Source organism: Mus caroli, chromosome 7 (assembly GCF_900094665.2).
Source record: "Mus caroli chromosome 7, CAROLI_EIJ_v1.1, whole genome shotgun sequence".
In the NCBI taxonomy this organism is placed as follows: Eukaryota; Metazoa; Chordata; class Mammalia; order Rodentia; family Muridae; genus Mus; species Mus caroli.
The window spans coordinates 130,785,244-130,806,651 of NC_034576.1; the positions used below are offsets into that span (position 1 = coordinate 130,785,244).

The 21,408-nt window shown below is 42.5% G+C and overlaps 1 protein-coding gene across 2 annotated transcripts in view; it reads left to right on the forward strand.

The window, feature by feature from the left end:
• The window catches only part of Sec23ip (SEC23 interacting protein), a 43,070-nt gene that overhangs the window by 15,248 nt on the left and 6,414 nt on the right, over window positions 1-21,408 (forward strand). For both annotated transcript variants that reach the window (XM_021167460.1, XM_021167461.2), the window contains 10 exons: window positions 576-696; window positions 4,256-4,345; window positions 5,221-5,362; window positions 6,561-6,769; window positions 7,972-8,090; window positions 8,565-8,717; window positions 9,977-10,072; window positions 14,510-14,707; window positions 20,422-20,577; window positions 20,934-21,036. In XM_021167460.1, coding sequence (XP_021023119.1) covers window positions 576-696; window positions 4,256-4,345; window positions 5,221-5,362; window positions 6,561-6,769; window positions 7,972-8,090; window positions 8,565-8,717; window positions 9,977-10,072; window positions 14,510-14,707; window positions 20,422-20,577; window positions 20,934-21,036 — 1,387 coding nt within the window. The remainder of the gene's footprint in view (window positions 1-575; window positions 697-4,255; window positions 4,346-5,220; window positions 5,363-6,560; window positions 6,770-7,971; window positions 8,091-8,564; window positions 8,718-9,976; window positions 10,073-14,509; window positions 14,708-20,421; window positions 20,578-20,933; window positions 21,037-21,408) is intronic.

Consider the following 21,408-nt stretch of genomic DNA (forward strand, 5'->3'; position numbering starts at 1 on the left):
GTGTCCAATGGGCCTCTCTTTCCAGTGATGGCCGACTAGGCCATCTTTTGATACATATGCAGCTAGAGTCAAGAGCTCCGGGGTACTGGTTAGTTCATAGTGTTGTTCCACCTATAGGGTTGCCCCCTCCCATTCTTACAGTGCTGAGAATCTCAGGGAAAAAGTCAGTCTCTCCTGCTTGTGATTTAGGTGTGTGCTTCCCAGCATACGCATCTGAAGTAATGGTAGGCTGTTTTGATGGTTAATGGTAGCAGGATCTCCACAGAGTTGGCTCGGGGAGCAGTTCTTCTTCATTTATAACATCTGTATTGGAAAGCATAGGGCTTTTTTATTAAGCACATCACTTTGAAGCTGGTTTAGTGGTATATTTCTGTAGTCCAAGCACATGGGAGGCAGAGGCAGGACAATGGCTGTAGATTCTGGTCTAACTTTATCTAGAAGAGATCCCAGTCAATCTGGGGATGGGTGTTAAGACCCCATCTTGAGGACCAACTGAACCCCTCCCCAAGATACTGCTTAACCTAAGTTGGGAAATGACTTTGCAAATGAGCCTGTGGTAATCTTGTGTCTTGAAGGTTATTGTCCAGTTCCAGCCTTCTTCAGTGCCAGATGAGTGGGGGACGACTCAAGACGGACAGACAAGGCCCAGAGTTGTAAAGCGCGGGATTGACGACAGCCTCGATGAAATTCCTGATGGTGTGTTTAGTTTGCTTGAGCGAAAAGCCCGTTTGTGCTGCTCTGTCAGTGTCCTCCTTCACTGTGAGGAAAGATGCAGTTACCAGAACTACTTCAGCATGCTCAGAAGTCAGCCATATGCTGCCCACAGTTCTGTCTTTTTAAAGTATTGTTCCTTTTTAAGTTTTAGGTTAATTAATTAATTAAGATGTGTAGGAGTGTTTTGCCTGTATATATGCATATATGCACCTGTGTGCTGGTCTGGTGCCAACAGAGATCACAGAGGGATTCAGATCCCCTGGGTGTTAGGGATGGTTGTGAGCCACCATGTGGGTGCTGGGAACTAAACCTGTGGCCTCTGCCAGGACAAGCAGCACTTTGAACCACTGAGCTGTCAGTTCTACATTTCTTTTTGATTTGAATTAGAGTCTCACTATGTAGTCCTGGCAGTCCTGAAACTCAGAGATCTGCCTGCCCCTGCCTCCACCTCCCAAGTGTTAGGATTACATGCACCTCAGAACACAATTGTATTACTTTTATGTCTTTGTTTTTGGAATTCTGTTTAAAATACACAAACCAGATTCTATAATATATGTAATATGTGTATATGTGTTGTTACGACAAAGTGCTTTGCCAATTTTGGGGAATGTGGAGTAACAGCTTATTTATTTATTTATTAAAGATTTATTTATTTATTATATGTAAGTACACTGTAGCTGTCTTCAGACATTCCAAAAGATGGCATCAGATCTCATTATGGATGGTTGTGAGCCACCATGTAGTTGCTGAGATTTGAACTCAGGGCCTTTGGAAGAGCAGTCAGTGCTCTTACCTGCTGAGCTATCTCTCTAGCCCTGTAGGTTTTTTTTTGTTTGTTTGTTTGTTTTATTTTTTGTTTTTTGTTTTTGGTTTGTTTTGTTTGAGACAGGGTGTCTCTGTGTAGCCCTGGCTGTTCTAGAACTCACTCTGTAGACCAGGCTGGCCTTGAACTCAGAAATCCGCCTGCCTCTGCCTCCCAAGTGCTGGGATTAAAGGCGTGTGCTACTACTGCATGGCCCAGCCCTTACTTAGGTATTTTATGTACATAGATGCTTTGTATGTCTGCACACATCAGAAGAGGTATCAGATCCTGTTACAGATCAGATGGTTGTGACTCGCCATGTGCAAGTTAGGAATTGAATTTAGGATTTAGACAAGACGCCTCTGGGGTTGTGTTTGTAAACCATGCTTGGCTGTATTACTCTTGTAGGAGCTGGCAAGCTTTTTTATGAGACAGGAAGTATTTCAGACTTTGTAGATGTTCTAGTTTGATCTGTATTGCTATAATAAGTATCATGACCAAAAGCCACTAGAAAGGAAAGGTTTATTTTATCTGACAGTTTATAGTCCGTCATTGATAGAAGTCAGGGTAAGAACTTGGAAGCAGAAATTATGGAAGATGCTGCTTCCTGGCCAACTCTATGGCATGTGCTTAGCCAGCTTTCTTATGTACCCAGGACTGCCTCTTGTGTATGTGTTTCTATAAAACATTTTGTAAAGAAAGGTGGTGATCAGGATTTGGCTCATGGGTCTTAGTTGGTAATCAGTCCTGTGCAATAGTGTATACTTAGTTTTTCCTATTAAATCTTTATACCTTTTATTTTGAGATAGGGTCTCATGTAGTCCAAGTGAGTCTTAAACTCTGTGCAGCTAAGGCTGACTTTGAACTCCTAATTCATATGCCTCTATCTCCCAAGCACTGAGATTGTACTCATGAACCATTATGCCCTGTGGTTTTTAGAGGGTTGTTTTATTTATTTATATTTATTTTGATAGAGGCCCTCACTATGAAGCACTGACTGGCTTAGAACTTGCTATTTAGAACAGGTGTGCTTTATATTACAGAGCTCTTCCTGCTTTAGCTTCTTCCTAAGTGATGTGGTTGTTCTAGGAGCTACCAAACTAGGCTTTTTGAAAGATTTATTACTATTTTTTCACTCATGTGATGTGTGCAAATGCTTGAGGAAGCCAAAAGAAGATATCCTATCTTCCGAAAGTGGAAGGGAGGTATAGGCAGCTGTGACCACATGGCATCGGTGCTGGAAACTGAACTTAGGTCCTCCAGGAGGAGGGGTAAATGCTCTACCTTCTGACTCGTCTGTCCAGCAACCCTGCCCCCAATCTTTTTGAGACAGTCTTTACTGTGTAGTCAAGGTTGGCCTAAAACAGCAATTCTTCTGTCTCAGCATCCCAAGAGCTTGGGTCACAGATGTATATACTTCCACATTTAGTTTTCCTCTTTTGTGCTATTGAAGAACAAGTTTTATTTTGATACTAGACATTTCATTGTATTAAGATAAAATAAATGGGTGTTATGAGATCTGGATGAAATAGTGTAGGAAAATAGATTGAACTTTGAGATATTTCTTGTATTATTACTATTCTATTATTATGAAAAGACACCAGTGGGGCTGGAGAGGTGGCTCAATGGTTAAGAGCACTGACTGCTCTTCCAGAGGTCCTGAGTTCAATTCCCAGCAACCACATGGTGACTCACAACCATCTGTAATGGGATCAAATGTCCTCTTCTGGTGTGTCTGAAGACAGCAACAGTGTACTCAGATACATGAAAAGACACCAAGGCCAAGGCAGCTCTTAGAAAAGGAAGCATTTAATTGGGGGCTTGCTTTCAATTTCCATCATCATCATGGAGTTCCTTACATGGCAGTAAGGCAGGCATGGGGCTGGAGAAGTAGCTGAGAGCTTTAGATCCTGTTTTGAAGGCAGAGAGAGTGACTGGGCCTGGTATATGCTTTTGAAATATCAAAGCCGACTCCATGACATAACCCCTCTAAGGCCACACCTTGAGTCCTTCCTAAACAGTTCCACTCCCTAGTGACTAAGCATTCATATATGAGCCTATGGTGGCCATTCTTACTCAACCATACTTCTAGAGGTTTTTGTTTTGTTTTGAGACAGGGTTACAGTGTATAGTTCGGAATGGCCTAGAACTTGCTTTGTAGACCATGCTAGCCTCCAGCTCACGGAGATCTACCTGCCACTGCCTTAGAGTGGTACTGAAGGTTCTAGACCATGGCTGGCCATCGTAGAATGTTTTGAATTAAGGGGAAGGACTTTAGGAACAAAGACTTTACAATTTTATATTGTCAGATTGCTTGTCCATGTCAGGGTTAGTGTTCTGTGAAGGGTGTGTGATTTTGTTTGTTTTTTTTGGTGCAGGGGATTGAGCTTAAGGGCCATGTTCACGTACACACTTTACACTATGGAGCTACAGTTTCATTGCAGTCAGTGGAGTTCTGAAGAAAAGCCAGTGTTATGGAGAGTCAGTGTGTGTGTGAAGAGTAATGTTTCCATGACTTCTCCATCTAATGTACCACTCACTATTTGCCAAACTAGACAAATTATCCTAATTTGATACGGGGTAATGAGAGAGATTTGCTTGGGAGGGTAATGGATTTCTTTGGCTAGTTTATGATAAAAAGGATATCAAGAATTTAGCAATTTAATTAACAACACCAAATGCTAAGCTTTGTGTATGTTTGTGTTTTATGCTGATAATGTGTTTGTTTGTTTTTACCAGGGGAGATGCCTCAGGTTGACCACTTGGTGTTCATGGTGCACGGCATCGGGCCCGTGTGTGACCTGCGCTTTAGAAGTATTATCGAATGTGGTGAGTGCAAGCCCATTCTCCTTCATAGACAACGCCAAGTCCAGTGCTGATAGAGGGCTCTGTAGTATTCACTTTTATGATGGTTCCTAGCTGTGTACTTGTGGCCAGGGGCTGAAAGTGGAGATTTCTGTGTTCAGTAGGAAGTATTAATCTGTGTTTGATCTGCTCTTATTGCATAAAATCCTGGATTCTGAAGAATTAGAAGGTATCATGGTAATAATTTCACCAGTTTAGCCAACAGCCACCTGGCTGAGCCCCTGCAGCAGCATAGAGCTCCTGTGTGCTAAGCTATTTCGTAGGGAGTCCTCCCAGAGACTGTTTAAGGACCAGAGAATCTTAAAGGCTTTTGTCTGTAATAACATCTGTGTTTTATCATCGGCCTCACAGATGCACCTTTGTGTGGGTGTGTCACTGTTCCCTCCAGTGTTAGGAGAGGAAAGGCCTTGGCTGAGTTAAGTGTACTACTGTTACAGTTGGTTGGTTCTGGAACCTGGTGCTCAGGAGGGAGTTTGAAGCAGTTAAACCAATTTTTTTTAGGCCTTAAATACACTGAAAGTTAGCTGAGCAGTCAGGTGTACATTTACTATTTTGTCATCATTTTTTTAATCATACAGCTTTTTATCCTCTTAAAAATGCCAGCCCGGCAGTGGTGGCGCACACATCCTAGCAATTTGGGAGGCAGAGGTAGGAAGATTTCTGAGTTCGAGGCCAGCCTGGTCTACAGAGTGGATTCAAGGACAGCCAGGACTACACAGAGAAACCCTGTCTCGAAAAACAAAACAAAAAAACAGCAACAAAAAATGCCAGTAATTTTAGTTAATTAATTAGCTACAAAGCTAAGATAATTTACTCTTGAATTTTTTTTTTTCCTTAAGTGGATGATTTTAGGGTGGTTTCTCTCAAGTTGCTGCAGACACACTTCAAGAAGTCTGTAGATGAAGGGAAAGTCAGCAGAGTGGAGTTCCTGCCAGTTCACTGGCACAGCGCCTTGGGTGGGCATGCCACGGGTGTTGACAGGTTTGTGGATTTTGATAACTTGTTTTTCATAGTAGCTAAAATTAGAGGCAAATTTAAATTATAATACAAAATGGCTTCTTCCAACTTGAGCAAATCACAGCCTGTTAATATTTGGGTGTTCCCTGTGTGTATCTGTGTTTATTCCTGTTGTAAATATTTAAGGATCTAGGAAATTTTAGACAAGAGTTTGTTTTGGATGCTGGAAATTGAATTCAGATTCTCAGATGTGATGAACACACCCTAGCTCTCTCCGAAGCTGGCTTTAAAACACCTGATCTGTTGTGAGTCAGAAGGGGCCTGCTGTGGGTCAGGAGGGGCCTGCTGAGAATGCTCTAGGATGCTCAGTAGCTTGTCTAGTTAACAGTCAGTCAGATCTTCTCCATGTGATAGCAAATATGTCCGGATTATGGCAAATTTCCCCATGGGGTGAAAATTACCCCTCTTTGGGACTTACATTTTTAGTTTCTTGGTGGGTATACATAAAACTGTTAAACTGCAGGCCGTATATCAATGCCACTGAATGTTCCCTGCATTTGCCAGGCACCGTGGCAGAACTTCCCCCTTCAGTTTTGAATGCACCCATTTAAAACCACAGGTCCAAACAGTATTGATGCTGCCACACAATGCTAATAGCATGTTCCTAGCTATTGACATTGTGATGTGGTGGGGCCCATGCTTTCATAAAGCTAACCCTGCAGACAGCGTTCTGGCCACGTTGTGCTGTGCTGTGAGGTGCTTGCTTCCTCTGTGAATGCTCACAAGCTGCCCGTAGAGGATTTTTGTTTCTGGTAACTCCTTTCATATTCTAAGTGTGACAGTCTCTTGTCTCTGTCAGCCATAGTTTTGCCAGGCATCCAGATTTTTAGTCAAAAGAAAAATGGGACAGTAGACTTGTCTATTTAAAGATGGAAGTGTTCACTTATGCTCTATTTTACATAGCAGCCTATTGTAGAATTCCGAAATTCAGAGTGTAGTTGTGGCACAGATCACTGTTTTATTTTATCTTAACTATTTATGACTTATTCTACCAACAGAATCAGCTCATAGCTAGCCTGTGACATCTACAGGTTGATTGTACGAATTAATGTATAATCTATACCTTGTACTCTTTTATTTTTAATAAATAAAATTTTAAACTGTTAAAAATTCAGAAGTTGAAGGTACATACTGACAGTAACTTTTTTTCCTTTTAAAACAGGAACATCAAGAAAATTACCTTGCCAAGTATCGGTCGGTTCCGTCACTTTACCAATGAGACTCTGCTAGATGTTTCGTTTTACAACAGCCCTACCTACTGCCAGGCAATTGTGGAAAAGGTGGGAGTGGAGATAAACCGGCTACATTCCCTCTTTATGAGTCGGAACCCAAACTTCAAAGGGAAGGTCTCCGTTGCTGGCCACAGTTTAGGTAAAGCTGCCCCGTAGTCTCTGATGCACTGTTTGGTTTGTTCAGATGTTGAGCTTTGTCTCGTGTAAAACCTTGGAAAGCTCAGGTTTGTGAACAGAGGACAGTGTTGGCAGCTGAGACTGCCTGTGCTCTTCAAATCCAGTAGCAGAGGAAGGCTGTGCATTTTTGTTGTTGCTGTTTTAAGATTTGTATTTTACTTACGTCTGTAGGTTTGAGTCTGATGAATGTGTGCCGTGTGAATGTGGGTGGCCTTGGAGGTCAGAAGAGGATAGCATGTCCCTGGCGCTGGACTTGCAGGTGCCTGTAAAGTGTTGGGCATGGGCGCTAGCAACCGGGCTTAGGCCTCTGGAAGAACAGGATGCACTCAGCCCCTGAGCCATCTCTCTAGCTGGGAGGCTGTGTGTGGGTTTATTGTCATTAGATGAAATAGGAATATTGTTGCTCTTTTAAAAAATGTGTAGGTAAAGCTGTCCCATGTAATGTGAATTTTCTTCTTTGGTTTGTTCAGAAGTTTTTTTCTGGCTGCAAAACTTAGAGTGTAAGATTCACATGTGTACATGCATGGGAGTGTGCACTGACTTTGTGGAAGTCAAAGGGCAACTTGTAGGGTCAGTTTTCTTCCACCGTTACATTGTACCTTAGTTTGGTTCCTATTGCTTTGATAAACACTATGATTGAAAGCAGTGTGGGTAGGAGAGGGCTCATTTCAGTGTACAGTTAGAGTCCATCATGAAGGGAAGTCAGGGCAGGACTTCCTGAGTACAGAAGAACTTGGAACAGGAACTGAAGCAGGGGCCATGGAGGAATGCTTCTTGCCGGCTTGTTTTCCCTGGCTTGCCAGTGCACTCAGCATTACCTGCTCAGAGATAGCAGGTGTGGGCCTTTCCGCACGGCTCCTTACCTGACTGGTAGGGGTGTTTTCTCAGCTGAGGGTTCCTGCTTGCTGATGACTCTAGCTCCTGGCTAGTTGAAGGAAACCTAAGAGCCAACACATGGGCTCTGGAGAGGCAACTCAGGTTGCTAAGTCTGCATGGCAAATGCCTTTACTGGCTGTGCCATCTTGCTGACTATGATTATCAGATTTTAATCAGTTTATCTTTGTATGACTTCTGTCAGAGACTGAAAAAAAGCAGGAGAATTTATTTAGTGCTGAAAAAATACTTGGGATAACTTTGTTATAAAGCACAATTTCTTTTTCCTAGGTTCTTTGATACTGTTTGACATATTGTCTAATCAAAAGGATATGAGTGTCTCTAAGTCTCCAGGATCTGTGGCTGTTTCTAATGGAGTTATGAAACATTCAAACTTTCAGGAAAAGCTGGTAAGTTTGTAGTTACCCTGTTGACACTGAGAGGTAAAGCTGGAGCTGAGCTCTTCTCCCAAACCTGTACTGTTTGCTGTAACAGTTTCCAGTTGTCAGGACTCATTGAGGCTCAGCGGTACAGTGGAAGAGCTGAACCACACGCCTGTGATCCTGGCTGAGGTGGGAGGGTGATGGGTTCAAAGCCAGCCTGGGCAACACAGAAGATGTGATCTCTACAACTAGGAGTTTCTCATTCTTTTTCCTTATGGATTATAAAGTAAATGTGAAGGCTTAGGATTTCTAAAAGTAAATTGTTATAGGAAATGGGAACATGAATAATTTACTAGATGTATATATTTTAAAATCCAGGTGAAAGATGGCAGAGTGCTAAAACTAGTTCATTTGTAGAGCAGAATTATTTCATATTTTATGTAGAATTTTTGTGGGAATTTTGTGTGAGCTTTGCATTGTCTTCTCCCCCTTTGTATTAAGATATCTGAAGAGTCAAAGCTGATGTCAGATGAATCATGTGACCTTGATGTTGAGGATGAAGAACCCCTAACTTTGCATGGAACCCTGGAAGCACTCAGCCTGTTTGACTACATTAGCACTTTTGAAAAGGAAAAGATTGATATGGAATCTCTGGTACTGATAATAGCCTGATTTATTTTGTTTAAAGTTATTCTTCCTTTGTGTAGACTTGAAAATTGAAGAAAGATTTAAGCATTTTAATATCAGATTTTATTCCATATAAGCCCAAAACTTAAACGTTTAAAAAAAAATAGGAAAAAAAAAGGGGGCTGGGGCAAGAGAGATGGCTCTGTGGTTAATACCTGCTGCTCTTGTAGAGGACTGGGGTTTGGTTTCTAGCATTCCACATTGTAGCTCACAATTATCTGTAATTCCAATTCCAGGATCAAGTGCCCTCTTCTGGTGGTTCTGGGCATCAGCACACACTTGGAACATGGACACACACACACCCAGGAGTCCATACATAAACATAAAAAATAGCTTTTTTAAAATTGGAGGGGAAAGATGTGTGAAGCTTTTTTTTAGACAAAACCCAGTGCCATATGTGGACAAGAATTTCAGTGTAGTGTACGGTATGACAATACCTAATGGCCAGAGATAGATTAGGAAAAGCACCTGGACACAGACAGAAGGGGCTTTTATAGTCAGAGCTTATACTGAACTAGTGATAAGCAGCAGGCACACAGGCAGTGCAAACAAGAGCATGACTTACAGGAAAGAATGTAGCAGGTGGCCTCAATGCCTTGGAGCAAGTCCAGAATGCCTGGGAATGCTACAGGGATGTTCATTGAACACTGGTTTAACACTGTGGGACCTTAGCAGCCACAGTGCACACAGACAGGATGCTGGTGGATTCATTTGTACAGCCCTGCTATAGAACTCTGCAGCAGGTGAATGAAATATGTCATCATGGATCGTGATCTGTTAGCTTGCGGTCAACACACACACACATTGAAGAGGATGTCACTATTGTATGCACCTGAGGGATTTCTGCAGAGGGCAGATTGTTACCGGTTGTCCCTAAAAGAATTGGATGGTTGGGACCAGAATGGACAGGAAAGATTTGAGGGGAGAGATTAATTTTATGTTTGACAGTATAGCTTCAGAATTTTGCATGACATAGACATGTTTTCTATTAGAAATAATAGAATTTTTAACGGAGAGGCTAATTAGCATGTTTGTGTGGTGTTTGATAATGAAGTCAGGGCCTCACACTTGCTCCACAGGTGCTCCACAGGAAACTGAGACAGACGTGGGAAAGGAAAAGCCCAAGCTTCTTGCAGTTGATTCTTTTAATATCTTGTGTCCGTCCCACTTTGAGCTCATCAGTTTCTAGATTGATTAACTCATATGTTCTTCACTTCCCTTTAAAGCTTATGTGCACAGTTGATGACCTGAAGGAGATGGGGATACCCCTCGGGCCCAGAAAGAAGATAGCCAATTTTGTAAAACTTAAAGCAGCCAAACTGGTAAGGTTCTTTTCTACCCTCAAGATAAATTAACACATTTTGTAACCTGACCTTTGTGGTGTGTGTGTTCTAAGGCAAGGTTTTATGCTATAGCCCATGCTACCCTAGAACTCACTTTGTAGCATGATCCTTTTGCTTCAGCCTCCTGAGTGAGCCTCTTGGAATTATAGGTGTGAGGCACTGTGCCTGGCTCCCATTTTTATTTTAGAAGCTTGCAATACCGTTTGGCTAGGCAACTATTTTACTTCCCCCTGGAATACAATAATGGAAGCCCAGGCTCCAGAATCAGTTGGGCTGGATTGTATTTGCATTGCACTAGCTGAACAACTTGGTGTTCCTGAGACAGAGTTCCCAGGACAGAGGACTTTTCATTTTTATTAGTTTATGTAAAAAATCTTTAAAAGATGTATTTTATGTGTATGGGAGTTTTGTCTGCTGTATGTACATATGTACACTGTATGCATGCCTGATGTCCATAGAGGTCAGAAGAGGCTGTCGGAGGCCTTGGAACTGGAGTTACAGATGGCTGTGAATGACCGTGTGGTTGCTGGGAATTAAACCAGAATCTTGGGCAGGAACAAGTGTTCTTCTTTATTGCTAATCCCCATCTCTAGCTTTCCCTTTGATGATTTCCAGGTGCAACAACTTGTGAGATTCTTGATGAATGAACGAGAGGCCCTAACTCGAAGGGAAGCTACTTATTAATAGCACATTCATGAGCACTGACTTGATTTCTTTGATCCTTGATTTTTTTTTTCCCCCATCACTAAAATGTGGCCCAAATGCTGGCAAGATTGCTAAGCAAATAAAGGCATCTGTCAGCAAGCCTTACTTCCTGAGTTTGATGTCACAAGCTCTTCTCTGACTTCCATGTGCATGTTGTGGCCGGCGCATATCCAGTGCTCTTTCTCACAGTGCACACGCACAGATGATGAGGTGGAAATAGGAGCAGGTCAGATGGTTAGACTGAATGTGAGGTAGTGTAGCCCGCCAGTTTAGCACATGGTCTTCTATTTGAGACGGTCCCATGTGTCCTCGGCTGGCCTGGGACTGACTCACTGTGTAGCTGAGGAGGACCTTGGCTTCTGACCCTCCTGAAGTTACCTTGCCAGTGTTGGGATTCCGATCATGTCTGTCCGACCATGCCTGGTTTAATGCATTTCTGGGGGTCAGACCTAGGGCTCTGTGCATGCTAGACAAGTAGTCTGCCACCTGAGTTACATTCTATAGTTTTTAAAAAATTAAAATTTAAAATATATTTCATAAGTCACATAAAATTTCATGAACTTGTATTTTCTGTAATGAGTAAACTTTTAAATATGCTCTATTCTGCTTTTATTTATTATTTATTTATTAATTTATTTTATTTATATTATATGAGTACATTGTCGCTATTTCCAAACACACCAGAAGAGGGCATTGGATCCCATTACGGATGGTTGTGAGCCACCATGTGGTTGCTGGGAATTGAACTCAGGACCTCTGAAAGAGCAGCCAGTGCTCTTAACCACTGAGCCGTCTCTCCAGTCCCTCTTTTTTGCTTTTAAAAATGATTATTTTCTGTCTTTTGCTGGGCCTTGCAAATTTTAAAGTTGAGAGTAATTATCAGCTATCTTGTTTCCCCCCCTGTACATTGAATTACATTTAAAAAAATTTATTTAATGTATATGAATACACTGTAGTTATCTTCAGGCACACCAGAAGAGGGCACTACAAATGGTTGTGAGCCACCATGTGGTTGCTGGGAATTAAAATCAGGACACAGAGAAACCCTGTCTCGAAAAACCAAAAAAAAAAAAAAAAAAAAAAATCAGGACCTCTGGAAGAGTACTCAGTGCTCTTAACTGCTGAGCCATCTCTCCAGCCCTGAATTGCATTTTGACTTTGATATCAGTAAGTCCCATGGTTCCGTATCTGAAGGAATGTGGCTAGAGAACCTGTGCAGGCCAGGGGAGTAACTCCAGAGCTCAGTTGGTACAGTTCTCATAGCAGAGGGCAGAGCTCGAGGCTGCGGGGAGAAATGTCAAAAGCAGTGATTGGAGTTTTTCAGTTGCCAAGAAAGATGATAGTGGTGTGAATTTGGGATGGAAAGAGAACTACTCAAGACGTTTTAAATAAAGCAGACTGTATTTGAGTAAGTGCTGAGAAACGCTACTAGACTATGAGGTGTCTTTCCTTTTCCTGTGTGGTAAATAAGTCATTCTCTAATTCCAGTTCACAGACAGCTTCCTCCTCTTCCCTGGGTTTCCCAGAGGGTAATCTCCACTCGCAGTCTTATCCAGAAGACAGAGTGATCTACTAGTGCTCTGATGAGCATGTTGGCCCAACACAGATCGTTTGAGGAGGATGCTGGGGTGCTTCTGTGCGTAGGCCCAGTTGGTTCTCCGTACACAGCAGAGAGGCCAGGCCCACGGCAAGAGGACTGAGGAGTGAAGTCTTCAGATTCTTTGCTTCATGTCCTCAGCTTTCTTCCGCAGTAAAAGATTAAAAAGTAGAAAAGTTCTTTGAAAACTCCCAGAACATGAATAATGATCTATAGTACAATCTCACTTTTTAAATTCAAATGTAACTGCTTTCAGATGAACCGTGAGACTTTGCCAGGCACTCTTTGCATTGATTGGTCGGCATTGTTCACAGGTGAATTGTTAACAGATGAAGATAATACTGTTTTAGTGGCTTTCTATCACTGAAAAAAATGGGACTAAAAGTAGCCAATGTGTTTTTTTTTTTTTTTTTTTTTTTTAGCAAGGATATCAAATATTCATGGTCTGGGTTCTTTCTCCTCTGTAAACCATCTTTGTCATTTTCATTTGAAAAGGAGTGGTTTGTAGGACTGGGAATATTACCAGTGCATGATTTCTTTCTTCTTTTAAAATTTGATGTGCATTGGTGTTTTTTGTCTAAATGTGTCTCTGTGAGGTTGTCAGATCCCCTGGAAATGGAATTACACAGTTCTAAGCTGCCACGTGGGTACTGAGAATTGAACCTGAGTCCTCTGAAAGAGCAGCCAGTGCTCTTTAACCACTGAGCCAGCTCTCCAGCCCCAGTGCATGGTTTCTTTAGGTAGCTCTCTTACCATTTAGAATATTGAACTCTCTGAATGTAGTAAAAGGTAATGCTGAGCGAGAAAGTAAATAGTAGCTGGAAGGACTCGTAGAGGTTTGATTTCAGGTTTCAGGTTGTGCCACAGACAAAGGATAATGAGGCTGTCCAACATCCCATGGTGGAGTGAGCGGCCGTGCTGCCGACCGACCGAGCTGTCTTTGACGTTATTGTCCTCCATATTAACTGGTTGGACTGCTTTCCTGTTTTGTTAGTATTTTGGAGTTAATCAATAGAAAAGAACATTTGGTCAGCTGTTGAATGTAGCTGCTGTTAATCAGAGACTAATCTAAACCCTTCCCAGCCTAGGGAGCAAGGGGCTCTGGCGTTGTGGATAGAGGTCCACTTGGATAAGTGCACCTTGGGACCCGAGTGCAGTCAGGGAGTACTTACAACCACTGCAAACAGGCTTTGTCTTACCAGCATTCGCATCGTTTTATATATTTGCCCCATAGTTTTGGCTGTTTGCTTTGTGAAAATACTTAGCTCTTGAAGTGTTGTGGGCCCAGCTAAGCACCTAAAGAAAGAAATAGAGTGTCTGTCTGTCTGCCTGTCTCTCATGCCACTGCTTCTTGCTGGCTCTTCCCTCTCAGTGAGTGCTTTGGGAATAAAGTTGTTAAAAACTGTTTCTGCCTAGACCATGTAGGTAGAGTCAGTAGAGAATTAGTTTTGTGTCCGCCCTCCTATACGGAAAAATTTTGAGATTTATGTTAGATTGAATATTAGCTGTTTTACTGTACTTTGTCTTTCATAATCTTTATTTTTCTAAGAATTGTACAGTTTATTATAGCTATCACAGCATGTCTTTCCTGATGATAGTATGTGTCTCTAAAAAAGTGTACTTTTTCTGAGAGTCTGGAGAGTTTGTTCAGCAGCTAACGGAACTTGCTGCTCTTGTAGAAAGAGCTAGACTAGGTTCTCGGCACCTGCATGGTGGCTGCAACTTGCCTTCGCTCCAGCTCCAAGGGATGCAGTGCCCTTTCAGGCCTTCGTGGTAACCAACATACACTTGGCACCCACTCCTACAGCAGTGTGTATACAGATACATATAAGGAAAAGTGACCTGGCTGTCCTGGAACTCACTCTGTAGACCAGGCTGTCTCGAACTCAGAAATCCACCTGCCTCTGTCTCCCAAGTGTGTGATGAAGGGTGTTCGCCACTATGCTGAACTCAAAAAATAAAAAATTTTTAAAAGTACCTTTTCCTAGTAATTCCAGTATTACTACTATGCCTAAATCAGTAAGAATTCCTTAATTGCGTGGCAGTATATCTCGTGATAGCTAAGGACTGGACTTCTCCTCAAGATCATCTTATACCGTTGTGGTGTTTTATAGGAGCAGAAAAAAGCAGCAGCAGAAAAGAAGGCAGCGCTGGCTGCTTTGACAAAAGGACAAGACGAGAGTGCTCCAAAAACTAAGGAAATGGCTTCTCCGTCTTCAGAATCAAACGAGTCCAAGAGGAAGCTCTCAGTTGGGGCTTACGTGTCTTCTGTACGGGTTGATTATGAATCTTTTGAAGTTGGCACAGGACAGGTGAGTTTGTTAATGAGGCTAGCATCTTAGGTTGGAAATGCACATTTATCATTTGCTGCCTATGTGTTTGGAAGTAGCTATGTAGAATGCATTTGGAGCTGCACACAGAAAACTGGTTTTCTCTTAGTAAACATTTTATGCTCTTTGGTAATGCTCAAGAGATGGCATGTATTCAGAGCATGTTATCTAAGTTCTGTAACTGACTTTAGTCTTTCCATTGTTGGTAATTTATAGCATTAAGTCTCATAACTGGTAACAGCACAGAGGGCCGGAGTTATAAAGTCATGCTCAGAACATGCACATTTCCTTGAGGAATTGGCGTGCTCTTATTTTATGCGTATGAGTATTTTTCTTGCATGTGTACATGTGTGCCATTTTTGTGCCTTGAAGGTCAGAAAAGGGCTTTGGATCCTACAGGAATTACAGATGGTTGTGAGCCACTATGTGGTTCTGGGAACAAACTCGGGTTCTTTGTAAGAATATCTGGGTTGTTTTCTTCCCTTCCCCTTCCCCTTCCCCTTGCCTTTCCCCTTGCCCTTCCCCTTCCCCCACACAATGCATTAAAAAAAGAGAGAGAAGATATCAAACATCTCAAGTGCTCAAAGAAATGTGATACCATTTTACCATTTTCCTTGAAAGGTGATCAGAGACATAAATGAAATACAAAAAAAGAAAGGAATTCAATTTATGTTTAAAAATAGCTTCTTTAGAACAAAGTTGTAAAAGTATAGTATATATGTATAGGCTGGAGAGATGGCTCAGCAGTTAAAAATGTTTGATACAGGCTGGGCATGGTGACACATGCCTTTACTCCCAGGACTCAATGGCAGGCAGATTTCTGTAATTTCGAGGCCAGCCTGGTCTACAAATCGAGTCTAAGATGCAGAGAAGCCCTGTAGGGAAAGGGAAAAGGGGGAGAGGGGGAGAGGGGGGAAAGGGGGCCGGCAAGCTTCAGGGGTGCTCCTGCCTCCACCTCCAGCACTGGGCTTCCACGCATGTACCACCACACCTGCCATGATGTAGGTTTTAGGGATTAAGCTCAGGTTCTTATATTTAAAAGTGGTATTTCCTTATTAAACCACCCAAGCCTCACTTGTATTTCTTCCGAGATCAGAGGAGGTCAGGTGCATTCAGGGTGATATGGCCGTAGACGTCACTTGTATTTAAGGCATTTTTTTCACCATAAGGTGTTGAAGTTAGGCCACAGTTTTGCTTCCCAGGCCCATGCTCCCAGAAATAAGATTCAGACTCAAACTATATTTACAAATACCTTGGCTTTATTTAATAGCTAGGCTCTAAAAAATAGCTAGGCTCTATTCTGACTAGATGGTAACCAAAGACAGCCATTTATTTTAACCTACCTTCTGTTGTGTGGCTGCTTCCCTGTGCTCAGCTACCGTGCGCCCGTCTCTTCATCTCCTCACCTCTTCTTGGGCTCCTCTCCCTGTCTCCTCCTCCTCTCAGAATTCTTTCTCCTACAGATATCCCATTTTATTTCCTGCCTGAGACATAGACTATAGGCTCTTTAATTGATGTGAGGCATCCATACTATACACAAGATGATCGCTCTCTACAATAAGGTACTGGGTTTATCCTATTTCTATAGAATTATTCACTTCTTCACAAAAATTATCTCCAGCTGACATGACTTTATATGCCTATAATCTCTGCACTTTGAAGGCTAAGGCAGGAAGTTGCACATTCCAGCCCAGTGTGGGCTATATTTAAGGCTATTTAAGGTCAGCTTGAGCTGCACAGTTAGAACATAACTTTAAAGAGAAAAAAAAAAAAAGACATCTTTATATATTAAGGATGTTTAGCGTCTTGTCATATAAGTTGTAAATGTTTGTTTTACACATTGTGATTTTTGTTTTTAAGTTTGTTTTTTCTCATGGTGGAGTAAAACTGTTTGTTTGTTTGTTTGAGGCAGGGTTTCTCTGTATAGTCCTGGCTGTCCTGGAACTTGCTCTGTAGACCAGGCTGGTCTTGAACTCAGAGATCTGACTGCCTCTGCCTCCTGAGTGGTGTGGTTAAAGGTATGTGTAAAGATATATTTAGTATCCTGATTTAGTTGTTGTTTCTAAGGGTTACTGCCTCTGTCTGCTAACCTCGTCCTAGTCCGGGAAGCTTCTAGCCTAGGCCTAAGCAATCTAATCTAGGCCTAGAACGTTTCCAGCCTCTGACTTCTGAATAAGCTCACCCTTTCTAGCTCTTTGAACTCTGGCTGGTTCAACTTAGCTGTTCTGGCTCAAAATTCCTCTCCATGCTAACTGATTCAGACTGGCTTCTCTTAGCTTCCCACTGAATTGCTCTGCTTGGCCTCATGCTAAGTTTGGCAATATGTTCTAATCTTCTGACTCCTTATTCTCTGGCTCATCCTGTCATCACTTCAACCTGTGTCTGTATAGGTGTCCCAGTAAATCTGAGCCCCCTTCTCACTACTCTCTCTTAAAGTCACCTCTCTCCTCTGTACTAGTGTGAGTTGGGTATATTCTTTTTTTTCTCATTTTAATTATGCTTTATAAATTCTTTGCATAACCTAGAATTTCTGAATTATATTAAAAAATGCAAAACACTAACAAAGATAAAGTGCTCAACAAAAGAAGATATGATAAACTAAATAAGAAAGAACTTTGTTTCTAACAAAGTAGTTATATAAAGGATATTTAGAAACTATAGCCAGATGAACTTTCCTCCCTCGAGAATGTAACCCACAAAACAGCGTTATTTTTTAGGAGTGGATACCTAACACACAGCAATAACGGGCACTCAAGGGCGCCATCCATTTAGAGCCTTGGAAGAGTCCAGTATTTGCAAATAATGAGAATCCCTTGAGGGGCTGGCTTTCAATTACATGCATATTACTAGCCTCGCCTTGGCAAAGACTTGAACCACAGGAGAAATCCACTCCTCCTCCACCTCCTCAGAGGAGCTGAGGAGGGCAATGCCTCGCTATGGCCTGTGTGTGTACAGATGACTGGAGAAGTCTAGTTAAAAGGCAACCTTTTGGGGGAGAGGTGATGTTTTAGATTTGTGTGCGTGTATTACCACCAAAACCAGGGCTGACGATGCTCTTAGCATTCGGAAGTTATCAGAATTTTTTTTTTTGTTTGTTTTTCAAGACAGGGTTTCTCTGTATAGCCCTGGCTGTCCTGGAACTCACTTTGTAGACCAGGCTGGCCTCGAACTCAGAAATCCGCCTGCCTCTGCCTCCCAAGTGCTGGGATTAAAGGCGTGCGCCACCACCGCCCGGCCAGAATTTTTAGAAAGACTTTTTTTTTTTTTTTGGTTTTTCGAGACAGGGTTTCTCTGTATAGCTCTGGCTGTCCTGGAACTCACTTTGTAGACCAGGCTGGCCTCGAACTCAGAAATCCTGCCTGCCTCTGCCTCCCGAGTGCTGGGATTAAAGGCGTGCGCCACCACGCCCTGCGAAAGACTCTTTGTATGTATAAAAAATAACAATGAGATAAAAAGTGTCTCTTGGTAATCTTTCAAAATTGACTGCACAAAACTCAGAAACTTTAGAAACTAAATCCCTGGAATTAATTTTGCTTCCATAAAGGAAATACATTAGTTTAGAAATGGCTAACTATTAGGATGTGTCACAAACAGTTTTATCAGTATCAGTTATTAGAAAAATGTGAGTTGGGTATATTCTATTCTGTCAAATCTTTCTCTGATTTGTCAGGGTAAGGTACTTCCTTCTACAAAGTAACTTTACCTACATTGTTTGGGATTAAAGGTGTGTACTAAGGCTGAGCCACACCACAACTAGAAACAGGTTTTTCCAGTAAACAACACAATCTCAGGGTTCACAGTATGATCAGATATCCTGCAACAGATATGTACCACTACTGCCCAGCTTAAAAACCATTGACTTTTCAAAGATAAAGGCAAAGATAAATGCTATGAAGTGTAGACTCTTCTTATGAAGTGTAGAGCGCAGCCTAGCAGTGTATATAAAAGGAATGTTGGATTTGAAATTACACACCTACATCTACATAGTGTCACTGGCTGACTGCACTTCGGGTGAGGTATGTCACCTCTCAGATGTTCCCTGGTTTTACCCGTGAAGTGACTGTGATGGGTGGATCTCTGTTCTTGGATTATGCCATTCATTATTCTTTGTTCCCAAAACACCAATGAAAGGTGTTTAAAATCCTATTTTTAATGATGGTTCTTAAACGCTTTAACCTCCCTTGTAGCCCACCACCCACCAGAAGTAGTGGAAAAGAAAGGATATGGGGGAAGTGGACCTGTTTAGAAAGGTTCTTTGGAGCAATTCCCTCTGTGTTGTCAGGAAATCGGCAGTTCAGTTCACGGGTTATCAGGCAGCAGTAGCTCAATCCACTCATAAGCACTTTACGGATACACCAGCCGTCCAGTTCGGTAGAGTCAGGTTAGCAGCAGTGGTGACATGACAGCCAGGCCTCAACCTCAGCTTGAGTCAGCAGGAGGGACCAACAGGAACACCAGGAGAAGTTCTAGACTGTGCCTCTCTCAGGGAAGTGAAGATCAGTGAAGACGGGAGACCCACAAGTGTTGCACAGCTAGCTGTACCAGCAAGCCAAGCAAGCTCCCTCTCTGTCACTCTGTGGAGGCCTATTTATGCCCTCCAAACATCACACGTCCTCCGTGTGCCTTGCCCCAGCATGTGCATCCAATCAGCCTGAGTCTTTGGAAACAGCAACAAACTGCAGCACACCACCAGGAGATTTTTGGTGTGTTTCTCTCTATGGCGTCCCGCAGCTCAACTATGCAGTGTAAGGCAGACCAATGCATGCGTGTTGTCAGCAAAGAATCTTTCATCACATGTCCTTTCACGTGCTTGCTTTAGCAGAACATCCTCTCTCCTGTGTCTGCTTCAGCGCAACCTTCCTTCATGAGTCTGCCTTAGCCTCTCACACCTGTGTCCACTTTAATGAAACATTCCTTCACGTGTGCCCCAGCAAAACGCCATCAACAACTTTCCAAAGAACCCTAAGTTTCTTCATACCAACATGACAAAAAGACATTTTCCTGCCCCTGAAGTAGAGTGAAAAGGAAGACTTCATAAACATAGTGTGCTTTCCTTGAGAGACTCCATGCAAACTATCTCAGATATGCTCCTTCATCCAAATCCTTTTTCTGACAGGAAATTTGCCTTAAATGGAATTTTTTTTTTTTTCTTTTTGAGACAGAATCTGTGTATCCTGGCTGGTTTCTAAGTCACTGCATCCAAGGGTGACCCTGTGCTTGCTTATTCTCCTGCCTCTAGCTCTTTAAGGCGAAGATAGAATGGTAATAGAAGTAACAGAGACTACTGAAGATTAGAACTCTTTGTGCTGATAAGTGCTTTCTGTGGCCTTGGGCTCCATTATACTGAGTTTAGCACTGTGAAAACCTCCATGTTATAATACTAGCAGAGGCAAAAGACGTCGTGAAACTTGACCAAGTGTAGGAGCAGGCCCGGCGGGCCTGCAGGTTCTGCAGTTTGAGGCATAGGTACTGCCGTGCTTCTGTGCTGTGTTTATTATCTCAGAAGTGGAGCAGAATGCCACAGACTCTGAAGTTTTAATGAGACATGCTTACCTTCTTCAGCTCACAGCAGCCACCTCTGAGAGGCCTCTGTGTTTGGATGCTTGGGAGCCAGTGCAGAGCCAAGAACATTGAAAAATTCAAAGGGTTTTGTATATGTGTCTGTGGTAATAGTTTCTTATTGTGTTTTTTCCTAGGTTTCTGTTGCTTACAGCTCGTTAGACTTTGAACCGGAAATTTTCTTTGCCCTGGGCTCTCCGATCGGCATGCTTCTCACTATTCGAGGTGTGGCTAGGATTCATGAGAACTACCGCCTCCCTACCTGTAAAGGTTTCTTCAATATCTACCATCCGGTGAGTTACTTCGCACTTTACAAAGATGAGAGTTCTGTCCTCTTCATCCGGATAGATTGCTAGGTTCTTACTTGAAATTAATAGCAGTCATGATTTGCAAGGCTCAGCTTCCGTCCTAAGAGTCTGATGACACTTCGGTAAGTGTTTGTACCAGAAAGCTTTTACTCAAAGGAGAAACATGTTTGTTGCTTTGCTTGCAAAGTAATTTCACCTACAAATCACAAATCTTATAGTAGCCAGTAGCTGAGGAAGGTGTGGAAATGTCACTCTCTGGCTGGCCAAGTGGCCGTGTGCGTCCCTGACTGTGGCTGTAACTTGAAGTAAGTAATTGACGGTGCCTGCTTCTCTTCCTTCAGCTCGATCCGGTGGCGTACAGATTAGAGCCTATGATTGCTCCAGATTTGGACTTAAAAGCTGTTCTCATTCCACATCACAAAGGCAGAAAGAGACTTCACTTAGGTAAGAAGAGAAGCCTTACTGCAGAACAGGCAGAAGGTTAGGGGTTCAAGGTTGTTCCTGGCTGCAAAATGAGTTAAAGGCACTGAGTCACGTCAAAACTATCCAGTAATCTGTAGTGAATCATGAACATTTAAACAACTTATGTGTGATGTCTTTTGTGTGTGGGCCCGTGCATGCCACTGTGCATATGTGGAGATAAGAAGACAGACAGCTTTAAGAAACCAATTCTCTCAACAGAGCCCTGGCTGTCCTGGAACTCACTCTGTAGACCAGGCTGGCCTTGAATTCAGAAATCCACCTGCCTCTGCCTCCCAAGTGCTGGGATTAAAGGCGTGCGCCACCACTGCCCGGCTTAAGAGGACAGCTTTAAGG